This window comes from Culex pipiens, chromosome 3 (genome assembly GCF_016801865.2).
Source record: "Culex pipiens pallens isolate TS chromosome 3, TS_CPP_V2, whole genome shotgun sequence".
In the NCBI taxonomy this organism is placed as follows: Eukaryota; Metazoa; Arthropoda; class Insecta; order Diptera; family Culicidae; genus Culex; species Culex pipiens.
In genome coordinates this window covers 60,964,294-60,982,323 of record NC_068939.1, presented here as the reverse complement: position 1 = coordinate 60,982,323, position 18,030 = coordinate 60,964,294, and the positions used below count along the sequence as shown (strand labels likewise).

Below are 18,030 nucleotides of genomic sequence, written 5' to 3'. Positions count from 1 at the left end.
TGCCAGATATTCAACCTTTTCGACTCGTTTGGAAAGTCTTTCAATTATCTAACCAAAATTTGTCGGATTATGGATCTGGACATAGCTTACACTACATTTAAGTGAGATCCGGCTTTGATACTTTATCGAACAAACACAGATAAGGGAAAACGCTAACTAAACTATTTTTATCCCAAGATTGTTAACGCCACCAAATGCGAAATCAAACAGCGGTCTTTCGACACAGATCACAGCCCTTCGTCTTGGAGCGAACTTTTATGTCGTAGAAACAACTTATCGCGTTTTGCTTGCGTCATCAATTGACGAAAGAAAATTTCACAACCTTTATCAGTTAGTCGTTTTGGAATGAAGAGAGTGTGTGTGTGTGTGTGGTCCAATCCAATACCCGCTAACCGGTAGCGATATTATGGGAAAGTATAGTTTGTATCAGACTTTGTATATGCCGAATGCTGATACAACTTATCTCAGTCCCGGGTATTAGGTGGTGATAGCCCTCGCGCTGCTTCCAACGACCCGTTTCAGAATGACAGAGCTCCTTGCGGTCCAATTCCGAGGTCGCTGGGCATTGTTCGGCCCCGCCTAAACATAGAAGCAAGCATCTGAAGGAAACTCGATCTATATTTAGACTTCCAATCCCGTCAGGCAAATCAGGGATCAGCGCGTATTTAATATGAGAAGATAACATTTTTCAAAACTACGGATCAATTCACTGCTAGAGTGTAACCCTTCTGATGGCCGACTGCTTAGCGTCCCAGACCACCAGTCCAGAGGTGTGAGTTTTCGTTTTTGTTCATATTCAAAGTTCAAATTCCTGATTCTAAATTTCAAAGGTACCGGCCGGGATTTGATCCCTGAACCTTCTGCTTATGAGGCAGAAGCCGTAACCATTAAGCCACGGAGCCGGTGCTCGTTTTGGAATGAAGAGAGTCTTTCCAAAATTATAGAATCTTGAAGATTTTGGAAACTATATTTCACCGTTTTCAATGAATTTATTACAAATTTTTTAAGGACAATTTATTCAAAAAAAACATTAATACCAGAATCAAATACCTACTCACTGCCATATTTGCCTTTTCTTATCGTGCAACCGATAATAAAGGCATCCTTCTGTTTGATGTTGCTGTTAGGATCAACTTTAGTACACGTTGTATAACCTACACGTAGTTTCTAGTTGAATGATTCAATCTAAAATTCAGCGAATGATTTTTGCATATCAAAGACGGCGACCTGATCTTCCCTCTAGACAAGATTGATAGAAGAATGATGCGATTCGTCTTTAAAAAGTACATAAATATCACTTAAGTTGTCATAGTTTGAGACAGGGTTGCCATATCTTCAATATTTTAGACTCGTTGGAAAGGTCTTTCGATTACCTATCAAACGGTATAGAACATGACGATATTTGATATGATTTCCGGGTATATGCGAAAACACATTTGTATACATAATTTTTGAGTCCCGCCCGTGTGGATCAATCGGATCGCGCACTGGACTCACAATCCAGAGGTCGCTGGTTCGAATCCCGCGGCGGGCGCTCTTAATTTTTTTGTGTAAATATGGGTATTCGGCGCCGTCGCTCCGTGCCATACTCTTTCATACACTTAGGAGCCCAGGGCGGCGAAGTCCTTGTAGATAAAAAGGAGGACACTAGTGGTTGGTACTAGCAATGGTGGCCGACAGTTATAAAGTCAACTTCGTTTTTCATACATTACTTTTGAACTGCTTATCGAAAATGCGACCGGTTAGGCTTAAATTGTTTCTGCCAGTGCTGAAAAAACTGAGTGACAATTTTGTCCACATGCCAGACGCTTTGGTTAATTGCACATTTTGTTGAACATATTTGAGAAAATAAAATTGCTGTGCAGTTTCTATTAACATTAAAAATCTTCATTAGATTTAATTTTTAATCATCACTATGATCCAGTGCAGTGTTGTATATGAGTGATAGAAAATCTATCATTTGATGGCTCCCTGCACCAAAATATAAGAGGGTATAGCGACCGTCACCAAAGCCCAGTCTCGGCGTTCTTAGAAGGATTCTAGCACAGTTCTAACAGAGCTAGTAGGATTCTGACAGAACCAGCACTGCTAGAACATTTCGTGACTGGGAGCTTGTGAGTTCTCTTGTTTTATCTCGTGATTGCCAGCAAGAGCGTTCTTTTTCCATCACTCGTTCTCTTTTACTCGTTCACGCACATTCGCCGAAGATTCTTTCGTTTTCTCAGATTTTTGAACCGACCACGCATTATGTCCCGTTAAATTGCGTTGGCAAATTTTGTGTTGTGGCCGCTTTTGTATAGCTGGGGAATGATATTGAATGTGGGAATGAGTAAGAAAAAGTGAATGTCACACGGGGTTGTGTTAACACGAGATAGAGTCCGACAATACTTTTTGCTGAGAATTTCGTGACGGAAAGACTGACAGTGAAAATTGCAAGATGAGAACTGAGTTTTTTTTTACAACCCTGCTATGAACTATGAACATTATTGTTGGAGGACCACCCTGACGATGCCACGAATCGTCTGCGATGGCTCACTGCGTGACAGCTGTCATGCTCGTCGATGCTGACGTGGATCGAGAGAGAGGAGCAAGTCATCGTCGATCACTTCCTTTGAGGCCACTGCCCGAACACATTTAACATTTTTTGGAAGCAGTTTTTAATAAAGTTTTAATAGTTTTGTTGTGATTAGTTCACCTCGTTTATATCACAACAATTATGAAGTTGATTGTTTTGTTTATAACAGATTCCACAACTCGGCTTGTTTGAAGTTGATGTCAAATAACGCTTTAGTTTTGTCAAGGTATGATAGATTTAGTTTCTCTGAACACGCTCTAATCGACAGAATTCAGTTTAAGTGAATTTCCTGCCAGTAAATATAATTGAAAATTCCGTGTATAATTGCTATGGAATTATATTAAGCTATAATCTTTTTAAATCTTTTGTGTGTGTTTTTCGAGATTATTTTATTTTTTTATACAGATTATTACAGCATCATCCCATCTCACTTTCCCAGTGCCTCGGTCCCAGTTCGCTCGACCAATTTGGCCATACTTTAATCTGCTGATACAACTTTTTGCCAGGGCTTGAAAACGGCGCCAGTTGCCGTTGTCCGTACAGTCGATAGCGTGGGTCGATCATCCCCTGTTCCACTCCCATGGCGATCAGTCGACGGGCGGCTTTTAGTTGTGGTTCCGAAGCTTCCTCGTCGTTAAAAGTTCCGATGAATGCGATGCAGATACTGTCCTTGTTAAATCCTCTGGTATGAGCACCTCGTTTGTCCCAACCTCGACCTTCGTAGATATTTCCGTCGGCTCCGACCAGGAAGTTGTACGCAATGTCCGAGAAGTTCTTCGAATCCGGTGCCATGTGGAATCCTTGGATGCGACTCGTCATGGCCACGCACTGGGACTAATGATAGAAAGAAAACGTAACTTAAAAATTAAGCTGATAAAGAAATAACTAAATAAGTTTACTATCGTAGTACACCCTTCTGTTGCTGTGTGTGCTATAATAACTTTTTGAACTGGCAGTAGCAGCAGATCTAGTGTTTCTTTTGGTGGCTGCGCAAGCCATTCTATTCGTGTCACGATCCTGGCGGAGTTATCTTCCGTGAAATCATCAACTGTGCTTGTTTGGGGGGATGATTTTCCAAACAAGAAAACTAAGGATACAACCACTCCAATACTGGCTATGATAAGTATCAAACACGTTACCGATAGTACGTCCAGTATCGGTTTGTTTCTTGCAAGGACGTCGAGAACGCCAGCAAATGGGCTTGATTCGGCAGCTTTGCTCATTGATTCTACAAAAAAAATTTTTTAAAGCAACAGTTTTGAGTCGAACGGTCTCATTATTACCTCTGTGTTCGTTGGAAATGCCTGACTCTGCATCTTGATCTTTGGAGTGAATTTGATTATCCATACTGATCTCACAATTGTCGTTTTTAGCCATTTTTTAAACTATGGTTATCTGCTCAGCTTAGGATAACTTTTTTTATGAATTTTAACGAATATGATGGTAACAACTCATTGCTCCGATTTACTTCACGATGCAATCACATTCGCGGCTTGTTGACGATTGGAACTGTAAGTCGCATGCAAAATTGGCGATCTCTCTTCAGAAGTTGAGTAGTATGGGTTACACATTAGGGTGGTCAATAGAGGGAAGTTAGATTTTGTTTAGCTATTTTAAATCAATCTAGTGTTTTAGTACCGAGACATAATTTGAAAAAAAAAATGATTTATGGAATTATAGAGAGCCACCCTAAAATACTTTCGATCCTGTAACAAGACGTTAGTGGTTGTGGGGAACCCCGTTATATACGTAGTGGATTTCGCTTATCTGGGAAATTCCAACAAAGCGATTGACAGTGAGAGCCGTTTCTATTTTATGGTGGTTTTGTTATGTTTTTAAATAAGTGCATTTTTTTAAAATTTTGTTTATTTTTAAAACATGTACATAGGTTGGCTACACAATGTCCATTATTTTTCTACAGAATGTTTTTTTTTAATAGCTTTAATGCTTATTTTAGGAATTTGCAACTCAACGTTTGTCTAAGGGTACATACATTAACCAAAGAAGTTGTTGTCTGCTTATTCCAACATTGTCGAAATCACGGACCCAATCCTGCAGCAATCTGAATGTAAAAATAGGCCAACTTTTTTCTGAATTATTTTATAGACAGTACTTTACTGCCGCTCTAATCTAATCCGTCCCATATGTAAAAACAGCAATCCGAGAAAAACGCGTGTCAAAGTTGTCCCACCCATAAGGCTACGTGTTAGAATTTTAGAAATAAAGTGAGATTTGCTACGGTTTTCTGGAATAAACTACTAATTTAATTAGTTTTCCTGATAGTTCACATGGTTTTGAACCAAACTGCATCATTAACTCAAAATTAACGAAATTACACATGGGACGGACTTGATTTGAGTGGCAGTTTAGTAGATTAATCAAAACTTATATCGATAGTTTCCGTAGTTTTGAAGATACTAAAATGTCTGTAGCAAAAATCTTGAAGCAAAAGCTCTGGTTGATGTGCACCGTTATCTAAGTTAATTAACTTTAGGTTAAATAAATATCTATTTGAAATTTATCAGAAAACTTTTTTCAAATAAAAATATAAATTTATATTGCCAACAAATTCAATATTGTAGCATAAACTTTTTTTCAAATTTACTTAAAGAATATTTTTTACTGCTTAGAATTTTGAAGTTCAATTCTCGGATGAGTTTTCAAAAAGCCGTAAGAGCTACCGTGACCTCTGACACTAATTTTCGTTTTTCTCGAAAATGAAACAAAATTTCATATATTTTTAGTTTGAGGCGCTTAAAGGACATCGTCAGCTGTGTGCTATCTTGTGACAACGGCCATTTAGTACTATTCTAGAAAATCGATTTTTAAAGTTTGATGATAAATATTTTCAAAACTATGAATGGTAGAGCCAAACCTTTTGAAGCAATCGGTTCGTATACTATCGCTTATCAAACGCTCCAAGTTTCAACTAATTTGGTTACACCAGTTGAAAGATACAGTAAATTATGTAATCAAAAATCTGAAAAGCACGTGTCAAAAGTGTGTTTCGAAAGTAAAACTGTACTATGTGTCACAAGTGTGCACATAATTCCCATACAAACTAAAATAGACATAAATCAATAGTTTAACCGACTTAATCAGTATATTTTCAAAAACAAAAGATTGCATTGCTTTTAGAAAGTGTTAACAACATAAATTTGTGAAAAACAAGACAAATTTTCCACATTTTCCAACAACATGTAAGTCGTGTCACAAGTGTGCACGATCATTTTGATGATAAATTGGTCTATGTCACAAGTGTGTATTGCGATATCCGGGAAATGGAAGCATCTTGTAGTGTTTGTTAAGTATAGCAAAAACGTCATCATTAACTCATTTTCGACCAAAATGGTCTATGTCACAAGATAGCACACAGCTGACGACATGTAGATGAACAATCTCGAGCATTTTTGATTTTGTTTTTTTTTGTAAGTAGGTCGAGTACCGATGGAAAAAGGACTTTGTTTACCAATGGCTCTTATGGCTTTTTGAAAACTAATCCAAGAGTTGTTAAATTATTTCATGCATTTTATAAAATTTGTTGCAAACGATTTCTTGATGTACTTTGACACTAATATTCAAATCTTATATTTGATTTTCTAAAAATAAATCTTCCATCTATACGTGTATGGAATCGTGGTGTATGGGTAAGCGTGGTTGGCTCTCACCCAGTTGGCTTGGGTTCGATCCCAGACGGTCCCGGTGGCATTTTTCGAGACGAGATTTGTCTGACCACGCCTTCCGTCGGATGGGGAAGTAAACGTTGGCCCCGGTCTAACCTAAAGGGTTAGGTCATTAGCTCAGTTCAGGTGCAGGAGTCGTCTCCCTGGGTCCTGTCTCGGTAGAGTGGCTGATAGGCAGTTGGACTCACAATCCAAAGGACGTCAGTTCGAATCCCGGGGTGGATGGAAGCTTAGGTGTCAAAAGAGGTTTGCAATTGCCTCAACAATCTAGCCTTCGAACAACTTGTTTCGAGTGGGAATCTTGCAATCGAGAACGTCACGATAATTTGATTTGATTTTGATGGAATATATGAAGGAAAGTCAAAATTGCGAAAACGTGGAGAATTATTCAGTTTTACTTTTTGTTAAATAAAAGTAATTCTATTTTCGAACCTGTTAATGACTAATATTTATTCACGAATGTATAACAATTTATGTACAATTATAAACTGACCATTTTTTTAAATCCTTTTTTCAACATTACGTAAAGTTTACTTGACCATTCATCTAGTACAATACTAAACATGATGACATATTTTGTGTATTCCACTATGCCAGCAACACTAAGTAATAAATCCGTAGCATGGGATAGTTTTATCACATATACTTAAATCTTCACAATACTTTGCTACATAAAGCTGACTCCTAAAACAGAAGTTGACGTTTACTTTTGCTGCACTGAGGATCTCAAAATGATCTACGTTGAGCATGTAAAATGTAGTAATAACCTAGTAATAACAACAACAAATACTGTGCCGTTGATTCATGAATGCGCGTCGTATTATGCCTTACATTAGCATATTAGCTAGCTTCCCTAAGCAGTTTTATTCCTCTTGGGAAAGTCTTGATCCCATACCGCCGGCAGTCCGATTTCCGATCCACAGCGAATGTAGCCAGGATTTCCGCACTGTGACCACCGGGGCATCTTGGAGATTCGCTCGTAAATGTACGGTCCTGGGCTCTTGGTGCTTTTGGTCTGCAAAGCAAAGGGGTGAGAATCGTCGTTAACTCTTGATTTCAAGAATGTTAACGATAACGATAAATACCAACCTGATTGTGGGACACCAGCTTGTAGTCCCTCGTCAGATGGTCGGTGGCCACTCCGTGGGCCAGCAGGTGCTGCAGGGCAGAGTACTGCTTCTCATTCGGCTCGTAGCGAATGTAGTCCCCCATGAAGCAGATCGAGAGGGTCCGGTTGGAGTACGCGTTGGAAATGTTCCACCCGCGGCCAACGTAGATGAAGCCGTCCCCGCCGAGCTGTGGGATTAAAACGAAGACGGTCAGTTTGCAATGTTAAGCACTTAAGTATAAATCAAATCTTACGTAGAAATTGTTGGGAATGTCCGGCAGTCCCATTTCGGCCACTGCCGCATCCTGGATGGTCCGCATCTTGATCGAGCACCGGTACATGTCCAAACAGGGTGTCGACTGCACTCCAATGTGGGTGATGACCACGTACGGAATCGGTGGGAACAGCGGATAGCGGCCCCGCACTTCGTTCTGGGCGCCCCAATTTGGGCGGTCGATGACTAGATGGCCATTGCCAAGATTTGGAACTGCAAGAAAGTTAGTCTAAAATGATCATAGGTTGTTGTCGAGCCGCGTCCCCAAATTTTCTACGAACTTGTTCCCGACGCATAGCTGTCGCCAAACAGGATCGGGGGCTGGCTTGGCGTCGGTTCGTTGCCCTGCATGTGGTTGATCACGAAGTAAAGTGCGGTAGAGAATGCGATGATCACGAACAGGATTAGGGCTCCGTACAGGAAGTATCGCTCCTGGCGTAGGACGGAGGGTGCCTCTCCCGAGGAGGGAAGGCCGCGGTTTTGGTTGTTACGACCGGCTGAAATAAGGAATCAGTCTCATTTATTTAGTTTGTTGATTGTTGTTGTTCTATAGAATATCTTAATGAGTTATCGAGATTACTAAGTTTGCCGACTCCATACAGTTGTTTTTTTTTGCCATGCTTTAGGGAACTTAAAAAAGCATCTTTTGCGTTAGAGTTTTTTTGTAGCAAAATCTGATTCCGGAGATAGTATATTTAAAAAAAATAATCAGAAAAAAAAACTAAAACTTAAAAGGCGTTTTTAAATGCTAAATCAAATTTTCAATCTCAAATGACTTTATAAATTTGTATTATAAACTTTATCGTTTTCAAGTTATTTTCATCTGATTTTTTTTTTCAAATTCGGTTTTTTACTTTTGAAAAATACACAGAAAAAAATCATGGTAATATTACATCTGGGAAGGGGTACATCCTTTATGTCAGAAAAAATGTGTAATTTTACCTCTGGAAATGTGTAATTTTACCTCTTTTCTGGTGTAATGTCACTTTTGCAGTCTAAATTGAGGTAAAATTACATCATAAAAGAGGTAATATTTAACCTTCCAAAATTAAAGCTTCCAAATTTACATTATTTTTTACTATGTACTTTACACCTGTAAAAAAACGAATAGCCTAGAAAATTGCCTATAACTTTGATTTTTGACTTTGTGGATCAGACAGCTGCATAGTAAAAAAATCTTGGTAATATTACATCTGAGAAGGGGATTATCTTTAATGTCAGAAAAAATGTGTAATTTTACCTCTGGAAATGTGTAATTTTACCACTTTTCTGGTGTAATGTCATTTTTTCAGTCTAAATTGAGGTAAAATTACATCATAAAAGAGGTAAACCTTCCAAAATTACACCTGCCAAATTTTTTCAATTTTTTACTGTGTGGTTGCTGAGATACAGCATCTTAAATTAAAATTCAGTGGAAATTAAGTTTTTGTTAGTGGCATCTCATAAAAAGCCAATATTTTTCAACTCGCGATAATTCGGCAATTTTGGGTTCGATTCTAAATGATTGAACATGATTTTTTGTTTGCAAAATTTGCTGTTTTTTTTCTCTTAAAAATAATTTTGAAATCTTGCCTTACATTTGGAAATGTCTAAAATATTTGTTTTCTGGCCCTGTCAAAAACTTACCCTCGAAATAAGGAAAATTATTTAAAACTTGGAGAAAATTTAGTTTCATTTTTGAACATGGAAAATCGATCCAAAAGTTTTCGAGTTTTCGTGAGTCGAAAAAGGGCACCGTCAGTGGGGGTGACATTGGGTCTGGGGGGTGAGATTGGGTCAAAGTGATTTTTTACGGATTTTACCATTTCTCAGGTTCTTCTCAATGAAACTGAATTCTGTTAAAAGGGTTGTGTAGGGGACATCTTAAGATGACTTCGCTGAAAAAACTCGTTCCTGGAACAAATCCTGTTATTTTGACAGCTGTCAAAGGTTGAGGTACGTTTTTGACCAAAAATGACCTCTCGAAAAATCATTTTCTAATATTTTTGTTGGAATTGCTCGAAAACTACCCAATTGTTTGAAAATCTCCTTTTCAAACATTGTAGCATGTCAATACCATTCCCTCGAACAAGAAACACTGTTGGATGACTTGTTTTTACCATATCGTTGTATTTGAGCATCATTTTAGTTTCATTTGACCCAATGTCACCCCCTCTAAGGGGTGAGATTGGGTCAATTTTCAAACAATAGGCATTTAAGGTAGTGTTCATCAAAATCCACCATATTTTGGGAAAATGTTAGTAAACTATCTAAGAACAAATCTTCGTTGAAAGATTTTCGATGGTATTTAAATTGTTTATGTTATTAAGAAACTTTGACATTGAATTTTTTTGACCCATAGTCACCCCCACTGACGGTAGCTAAAAAGATAACACTGAGAAAAATACTTTTTTTTTTTACAAAATTTAAACTTTAAGTGAATGTAGGTACATATCTCAGAACCCAGCTGTCCGAACAACAAGGTAAAACTAGAGGGTGACGATTCTCGAGATTTTCAATTTCCCGGGAATCGAGAGTTGAACTTGGCGATTTCCCGGGAATTCCCGGGACCCGGGAATATTTTTACTATGCCAATAGTGCCAAAAATTTAAAATGAAAAGTAATAAATTTGTTTCTTTTCAATGAATTCAGTTACAATTAATTCATACTAATTCTATGAAACGTTAATTTAAGCAGCCTCATTATTTTGAGGAACTATATAAAACCTTTTATTTTTTTCTGAATCTGCAAATACAAAATCGTTTCTTGAGTTTTTTAAGACTCAAAATTGTAGTTTAAAATTTTATCTTAATTCGCACTGAGTGATTTTCCAAAAGTTGCACAAACTTGTTATTAGATTTTTGTATAAAAATAACTAACATAGCTTATATAAAATTTCCCATTATCGGGAATTTTGCAATATAAAAAAACAACTCTAAACAACAAATTAAACTGTTATTTTTGTAATTTTTAAGGTCAACATTAAATTTTCATTGAAGAAATATTTACAGTTATCTGGAAAACCCAAAGGCTTTTCCCTTTTAGAAATAATTAGAAAAAAAATAATTGAAAATAAAACATTTAATTTTTCATATCTGGGCTGTAGCTGCTAAATAATTTTGAAGGTAAATTTTGGAGTCCACATTTTTTTTGGCTTCTCTCAATTTTAGTCATAGGAATTTTTGACAAGTTAAAATTTACACTTTCTAAATAAGAAGATTAGAGAAACATTGGTTTATTCGAACACGAACATCGAACATTGAACATTCAATGTTCTGAACAATTTTTTAATTTCTCAAATGTTTTTTCTGATTATTTTATATAGTTTGCTTATTTATTTATAAGTTTAAATTTCCCGGGAGTCTCGACCGAATTTCCCGGGAATCGAGAGGTCCAAAAATGGTCGATTTCCCGGGAATTTTTTCCCGAGAATTCCCGCTCGTCACCCTCTAGGTAAAACAAAGCAAATTGTAGGAAATGTTCTAGGCTTTATATTTTTTAAAGGATTTTTTGAAAAAAAGTTTATCTAAAAATGTGTAGTAATTTTCTAAAGCAAATTTGATTATGCATAAAAAAATATTTTTCAAATTTTAATTGACAACATATTAGAATTGTAAAAATAGCCAAACTTTGTTGTAAAAATAGCCAAACTTTGTTGTAAAATGTTTTGTAGAAAAAAAGTGGAAACATTAAATACAAGCCACAGTTTTAACATTCGCATGAAAAAAGTGTTTTAAAATGCATTAGATACCTGTCCACTTGCTTTGCAATCATAAGTTTCCAAAATATGTTAATACTGACAAAAAAATGTTTCTTCGTGATGCTGTACATTGGAATTTCTAAAATTCAAAGTATTTTGGAACGTGCCAAAACATATGCGACATAAACTTTGAAAAGTATTTGCAATGGCCTAAAATGGATTTGTGAAATGCTCTAATTTCAAGTGCAATCAACCTTGTTTTACGAGGAATTGAGGGAGGCAAATAAAAAGAATCCAGCGTAACAATAACAACAAACATACAACGCTGATGGATACAACAAACTGTAAACATTGAAGTCTATAAATAACACGATGTGCGTCGAAAAATCCAATTTACGTTCAAGCTAGGCTCAATATGTTTAAGCTTAAACTATTTTACAATGCACTACAATACACACATCTAGCCGTGGAATAAGCCCCTGGCGTCGGAACAGGATAGGGTGCACTTCTGCCAAAGATGTCTACTGGAGAGGAGGACGAGTTGACCAGGCTGGACTGGGATGAAGCTGACGAAGACGATGACGATGACTTCGACACTCGTCGGTAGTATTTACGTTTCCGCTGCAGAGTTAGGTAGTGACGATCTTTGCTGTGGATTTTCAACAGCAGCTTCATGATTCACGTTTGATTTCACTGAAAGACCACACCGCACTGCACTTCACTTGTTCACGTTCGGTTACGGACGAACTGGGTATTTTGCATATTTTACATTCAATTGGCGTAACTAAAAACGTTGACGGTTTCCGGTGGGAACGTCCCCAAACAGGCTGGTCACCGCATCAGCTCTCAGAACTGTTTGATTCCGCACAGTTGCAAACCTTCTTCTTGCCGAGCGTTTAGGCCGGCTATTACGGATAACTGACGACTTATTCAACCCGCTCCAAATTGAATTAGCCGTGTTTGCTGATACTTTCTTCTGGTTAGCACAGCTATAGGTCGCGACTTGTTTAACCAATGTGGATAATCCGCGGACTTTCTCGTCCGGACGTGTCACGGCGCGTGCTGAAGACCTGCGTCAGCTGTTGTCGCAATGTTGCCCGAATTTGTACCGCATTACTGGACGGTCGTCGATTGAATGATACTTCGCAGCCCGGGGGACCTGTTTATTTTCTTTAATCCGAAACGATGAAATGTATACAAACCACCAGGGAGTGTGGTGCGTGCACGGCGTTTCAACGACGAGTTCAGTCTGGCTGGCTGCTAGTAGAGTCGCGTTGACGGCACAGAATTGCGATGCATTCGCTGGAACGTGGAAAGTACTAAGCCGTAAACCTCGTGAGTGGACGGCTACTCAACAATACGAGGGTGGGTACAATTTGTGTACAGTACAAAAAACAAAGAAAAGTAGATCTTTGGAGGTTAAACAAACAGTTTTAATGTATGAATGCAAAAAATCTAATAGGTCAAATATTAACGGAATTTCAACTCAGCATTTTTATTACAAATTCCATTCAGCATTTTTAAGTGTGTCGTGCCCTCGACGTCTTCATCGTATATTATGTATTTTGTGTGCATTCTCACCATGAACAGTTTGGTTGTTCCTGAGTGCTAGGTGTGGGTGACATCCCAGAAGGTGGGGGTTGCATTCTAGCTTATTTTGTGTTGCATTGTTTATTGTCTAGTATAAAAACTAAGATCATATTGGAGAAAACGATAAAAGTGCAGCCACCTCTAGTGCTGTGTTGTGAACATATTTTAATGGCTGAGAGAATTTTTAGAGGATTCAGTAAATGATTCTGAAACACCCTTTTCATTTAAGCACCAAAGAGCTTCGCGCGGATGTATTTTATAACCAATAATATAACATGGACCGATATTTATATATTTTTGCGCAATTCAGTAATTCTGTAGAATTTTGCATTTTTTACGACATTTTCAACTTTTGATTTGGATGAAACTTTCATTTCCTAGGTGAAAAGAAGCCATTTTACACAATATGTTTTTTTTTTCATTCAAGGCACCACACAATTTTATGAGTTCAATTTGTTGGGTGGTGACGCGCGGTCAATTATGTGGCATTGTGTGTGAAAAGAAGAGAATTTTATTTCGTGTTTCATCCTGGTTGGCTTGCCCACAAGCAGAAAAAAATCAGTTGAATTTGTTGGGTGCACGGAGAAAAAAGAGTTCCCAAAATCGTGAACAAGCGTTCATGAAAATGGGAACCCTGAACAAAGTGTTCAAATCCCATGGTACGATTTTGAAAAACGTACCATGAAATTTGAACACTTTGGTTCTCATTTTAATGAACGCTTGATCACGATTTTGGGAACTCTTTTTTCTCCGTGTGGTGACGCGCGGTCAATTATGTGGCATTGTGTGTGAAAAGAAAAGAATTTTATTTCGTGTTTCATCCTGATTGGCTTGCTCAAGTCCTTCCTACATCATCGTTGATCGGGAGGCACGACGTCGTGTGAATTGCTGCATTAAAATAAGTTTAAGTGTTACTGTAAATGACTGTAAAAAAGTCCTTCCTATATCATCAATGTCGTCTGGGTAATCGTGATGAAAAATTACATTTATTCAGTATTTAAATACCTGTGCGCGAGTGTTTTGGTGTGCTAATTAGAAAGACCTTCCCATAGCATCGTTGCTCGGAAGGCTCGCCGACGGGTTGGTTATGAAAGTCCTCCCCATAGCATCGTAGCTCGGGAGGCATCGAAAAGCCAATACCTTATCCTAGTAACCCAAAAAAAATAATCACGTGATGCTTGAAGGAGATGCTGTGGATTCAACGGTCTCAAGCGGTATCAACAAGTATATAGCGAAAAACTGAGTCTGCAATTTCAACTATCGGACTAACATTCCTCCCTTTTGTTGAACTGCAGGCTTCTTGGGAGGGCGCCGGTATTGACTAAAAAAGTCGGGGTCTTCAGGGGTTAAACAGTGAACGGATGGTTGGCTCCCACTGATCATTTTTGATTCATTGTTTAACTTCAGCTGATCTGTCAATAACGGAGTAGCAGCTCATTGGCAGTCAACCATGCTCATGCTCATGCTCATACAAGGCACCACACAATTTTATGGGTTGGCTTTACAAAATGGGCATGTCTCGTGTTGACTTGTAAAAGGCCGTAACAGTTTTCACGACCTTCGATTTTTTTTTATTATGAGTAGTAATGAATAGGGATTTCTGTGAAGTGATTTGCTGTCTTCGGCAAAGTTGTAGGTTATAAAAAGGAATTTCAAGAAAAATATGTACACGAAAAAAACTTTTATCAGTTAAAATGTAATTGCAGAAATATATTTTTTAAATGTTCGTGCAAGAGTTTAGGATATTACAATATTTGGTACTGGATTTATGATTTTTTGAAAAGATTTGAAATATAATCAATTTTTTTTTATAATTTTTAAAGAGTTCTGTTTTTTTAAATACTTTATGAAGGAAAAGCACTCCTGCGAATAATATGTTTGAAAGGCTGATTAAATTCTCTAAATGTTTTTTACTTTGTTCATCAGACTACAAGGCTGAGCCTAAATTTTGTAAAAAATGTGTTTTTCTCAGTATCTTATAATTAGTCCTTACTTTTCGATTTGTAAAATGTTGGAACTGTTTGTTCGAATGTTAAAAAATCAAACTTTTGTGAAATTTTCTGCTTTTTTATTAAAACATAATTTAGAAATGTTCACGATCATCTTAATGAAATGGCTTAATTCACTTATTTTGCACATTTTTGAACGTTGGGCTAGATTTTCAAATTCCGAAATTATACATTGGAAATCGTATCGATAGTTACCAAAATAACGTGAGTTGAATCAAAGAGTATTATAGTATCCCTTCTCTCTGGTAATATTAAAGAGGCTGCCCAACAGTTTGCTCAAAAAAGTGTAGGAGTGAAAATTGCTGGAAATTTCGAAATGATTTTTTTTTGCATGGGTGCTTCATGAATAAGGGTACCAACTTTTACAAAATCCGTACACTTTTTGTTTTGTAAGGAATCAAATAATTGAATCGTAATGTTTGAGCTACCCAAATAATCCATTAAATATCAAACTCACAGTTAAATAAAAAATGTCAAATTAAAAAATAACTGGCCAAAGCAAAAAAGTAATTTAATTTTCTAATGTTGTTATTATCATCATTGAATTCCTTCAAAACTCGTATTATACGAAAAATCATGCCTGTAAAAAATCGGGAAATCCGTACAGTTCCGTTCCGTGCGTTCAACTTCTCGCAAACGGGCAATTCTTGCTCGCGAGCTATCCCGTTCGCGAGCGGAGGAGAGCACGGGCAATCGATGAGTTTCTCTCGGCAGCTCGAGACTCGCGGCGAGAACTCGAGAGAGAGAAATTTTTCTCGCTAGAGCTCGATAATACCAACACTGGACTGCAATCGACTCTCTGGCATATTGATCTTCTCGATATCAATGTTGCTCAAGCTGTTAATGATTTTTTCAGTCTCTTCAAGTAGCATAATTAAACTTAAAAAAAATGTAACGGCCTTATTACACAAAAAAATGATTTTATTCTGTTTTTTGGGTAAGGCGTAAGTTTTAAAATAAAATATTTTTTTTCATAAGCTTTCGTTTGTAACTATTCTTCTGATTGGCGTCTTCTAAACTGGCAGTGCGTGGCCGAACGGTTACGCTGTCCGCTTAGTAAGTGGAAGATCATGGGTTCGATTCCCATCTGCTCCAACCTTCTATCAGATGAGGAAGTAAAACGTCGGTCCCGGCCTTGGTTGTTGTTAGGGCGTTAAGTCATTCCAAGCGTGGGAGTCGTCTTTTAGCTATAAAGACAAACAACACACCAAACTAAGCTTAATCCGCTGGAATTGCTGGCGGCGGTTGGACTCACAATCCAAAGGTCGTCAGTTTGGATCCTGGGGTGGAAGGTTCCTTCGAGTAGAAAGATGACTCCTAGGTTCGAGCAGAAACTTGCAATAGAGACCACAAAAGAAATAAACTCACTGATTTCTCAAGCACTTAAAATGATTCCTTACAGTTTCGCGAAAACCCATCACTTATCGTGAGGACACATTTCGTTTCAGTATTGTGTTGTGTGAGTTTATGTGTTACGCTCACTCAGCTCGTGACGACGTAATATATGATTGCGGTTGAGTTCAAACAGGGGATTTTGATTGTTTCAACTGCTTAAAACAACGTGATTTCTTAAACCGGTTGCATTTGCATTGGATCGATTTGTGTCTAATTTAAGTGGTTGGTGCAAATTGGTCTCCACATCAAGAATTTTTGATTCATTAGAATTCAGTTTATATGTTTCGAAATATCAGAAAAACTGGGGAGAATCTTTTATAATTGGAAAGTTAAGTCTGTTACTTTAAATTTGGGTGATTTTTACTTCCCAGAACTAATATCAAAAGAATCCAACGTACAAGTTCGGTGGTTTCCTCCGCTTTGATATGCGCGCGATAAACCTTAATCCAGCACTAATCATCAAATTATCTCACGTTTCACTTGCAATTATTGTTGTCTATGGATCGCACAACGGATTTCTCCCATCGGGTTGTCGTCACTGTCCGTCCAAGGTGTACGCACGATTTTGCAATAATTAACCCGGCATCACGTCGTCGTCGTCGTCGTATATCCGCGATCGTCCGCACTCCCATAGAACCAGAAATGTCCATCGCGGTCGATGGTCGGCACTTTCGGGCCGGGGGGACATTGTTGTTGACGCAAGTTGATCGATTGTCACCTGGCCCATAGATGTCACCCCTCCCGAGAAGGGGTTTGTACGTGATTGTCCGCAGCAACGGGTTATATACTCACAAGCAATTCGGGTCGCCTCAACGGTAGCGTCCATGTACTGATAGATCGTAACAGCACCTTGGTACTGAGTCATGGGTCCGATGACCACGTCGCTCGAGTTGGACAGATTGATCACGCTGGTCGTGGCGGGCTGGACGCTGGTGTTGCCATTGTTACTCCCGTTGCCATTGGCCGCTGCTGACCCGTGGCCAGAATCCTGGTTGTAGCTGTTGCTCGGCATACTCGGGATGGCATTGTGCTGGTGGAAGCTATTGTACCGCGGGTTGATGCTCATCAGGGCATTCGCCACCGTCTCTGGCAGTGGAGTTGCCGACGGTTGGGGGGTGTTTGGATCCATGGTAGGTGTTGCTTTTGGCACGCAACTCACGACTTCAGGAACGGAGAGTTCGTGAGAACGTCACAATTTCCGCTTTAAGACACCGCACTAATCCGATGGAAGGTTCCACGAGAACTGTGCAATAATTACACTCACGAACGAATATCAACGCCACAGGAAAGGTGAATGTTTGCACTGTGAGGTATTGAATTGTTGAACGTGATAGCGGCGCGGATATTCTGTATGCACTCTGCTCTGTAAACCGGCTAGTTAGGTACTAAAAGCTCTGCGGTCGCACGTACGGATGATGAATACATTGAGATCGGGTTTCATGTGCGAGCTCGATCCGCGGGAAATTCCGGCGCTTAGCTAATTGTGATATTGTGGCATGTCATGTTGTTTGAGGGGAAAGGACTTCTCCAAGTGGGATTCAAGAAGTAGAATACTTGAATTGGAGGTAGAGATGCACCCTCTAGATCACATGTAAAATATTATGCAATGTGTGTGAGGGGATTGTGCTAACACTTGATGTGACTGTGAAGAAATGTATTGGTTGAGTTTATTGCAGGCAATTATATTTCTTTTTCTGTATTGTACTTGTTTAGTGAT

The 18,030-nt window shown here is 38.4% G+C and overlaps 2 protein-coding genes across 4 annotated transcripts; both read right to left on the bottom strand.

Annotated features, from left to right (window-relative positions):
- Positions 1–2,482: 2,482 nt before the first annotated feature.
- LOC120414488 (peptidoglycan-recognition protein SA) lies at positions 2,483–4,101 on the bottom strand. Of its 2 annotated transcripts, XM_039575684.2 has the most exons (3): positions 3,859–4,101; positions 3,715–3,803; positions 2,483–3,409 (listed from the first exon to the last, which is right to left on the bottom strand). In XM_039575684.2, the coding sequence occupies exons 1-3, from the start codon at positions 3,950–3,952 to the stop codon at positions 2,993–2,995; spliced, it is 600 nt and encodes a 199-aa protein (XP_039431618.1). In that variant the 5' UTR covers positions 3,953–4,101; the 3' UTR covers positions 2,483–2,992. The 2 variants fall into 2 exon arrangements, with proteins under 2 accessions (XP_039431618.1, XP_052566139.1); XM_052710179.1 differs by lacking the exon at positions 3,859–4,101 and having other exon boundaries at positions 3,475–3,799.
- A 2,594-nt stretch (positions 4,102–6,695) lies between these two features.
- LOC120414487 (peptidoglycan-recognition protein LA) lies at positions 6,696–17,698 on the bottom strand. 2 transcript variants are annotated; one of them, XM_039575682.2, is made up of 5 exons: positions 17,106–17,698; positions 7,922–8,137; positions 7,621–7,853; positions 7,348–7,554; positions 6,696–7,273 (listed from the first exon to the last, which is right to left on the bottom strand). In XM_039575682.2, the coding sequence occupies exons 1-5, from the start codon at positions 17,440–17,442 to the stop codon at positions 7,112–7,114; spliced, it is 1,155 nt and encodes a 384-aa protein (XP_039431616.1). In that variant the 5' UTR covers positions 17,443–17,698; the 3' UTR covers positions 6,696–7,111. The 2 variants fall into 2 exon arrangements, with proteins under 2 accessions (XP_039431616.1, XP_039431617.1); XM_039575683.2 differs by lacking the exon at positions 17,106–17,698 and adding an exon at positions 11,778–12,645 and having other exon boundaries at positions 6,697–7,273.
- Positions 17,699–18,030: the final 332 nt, after the last annotated feature.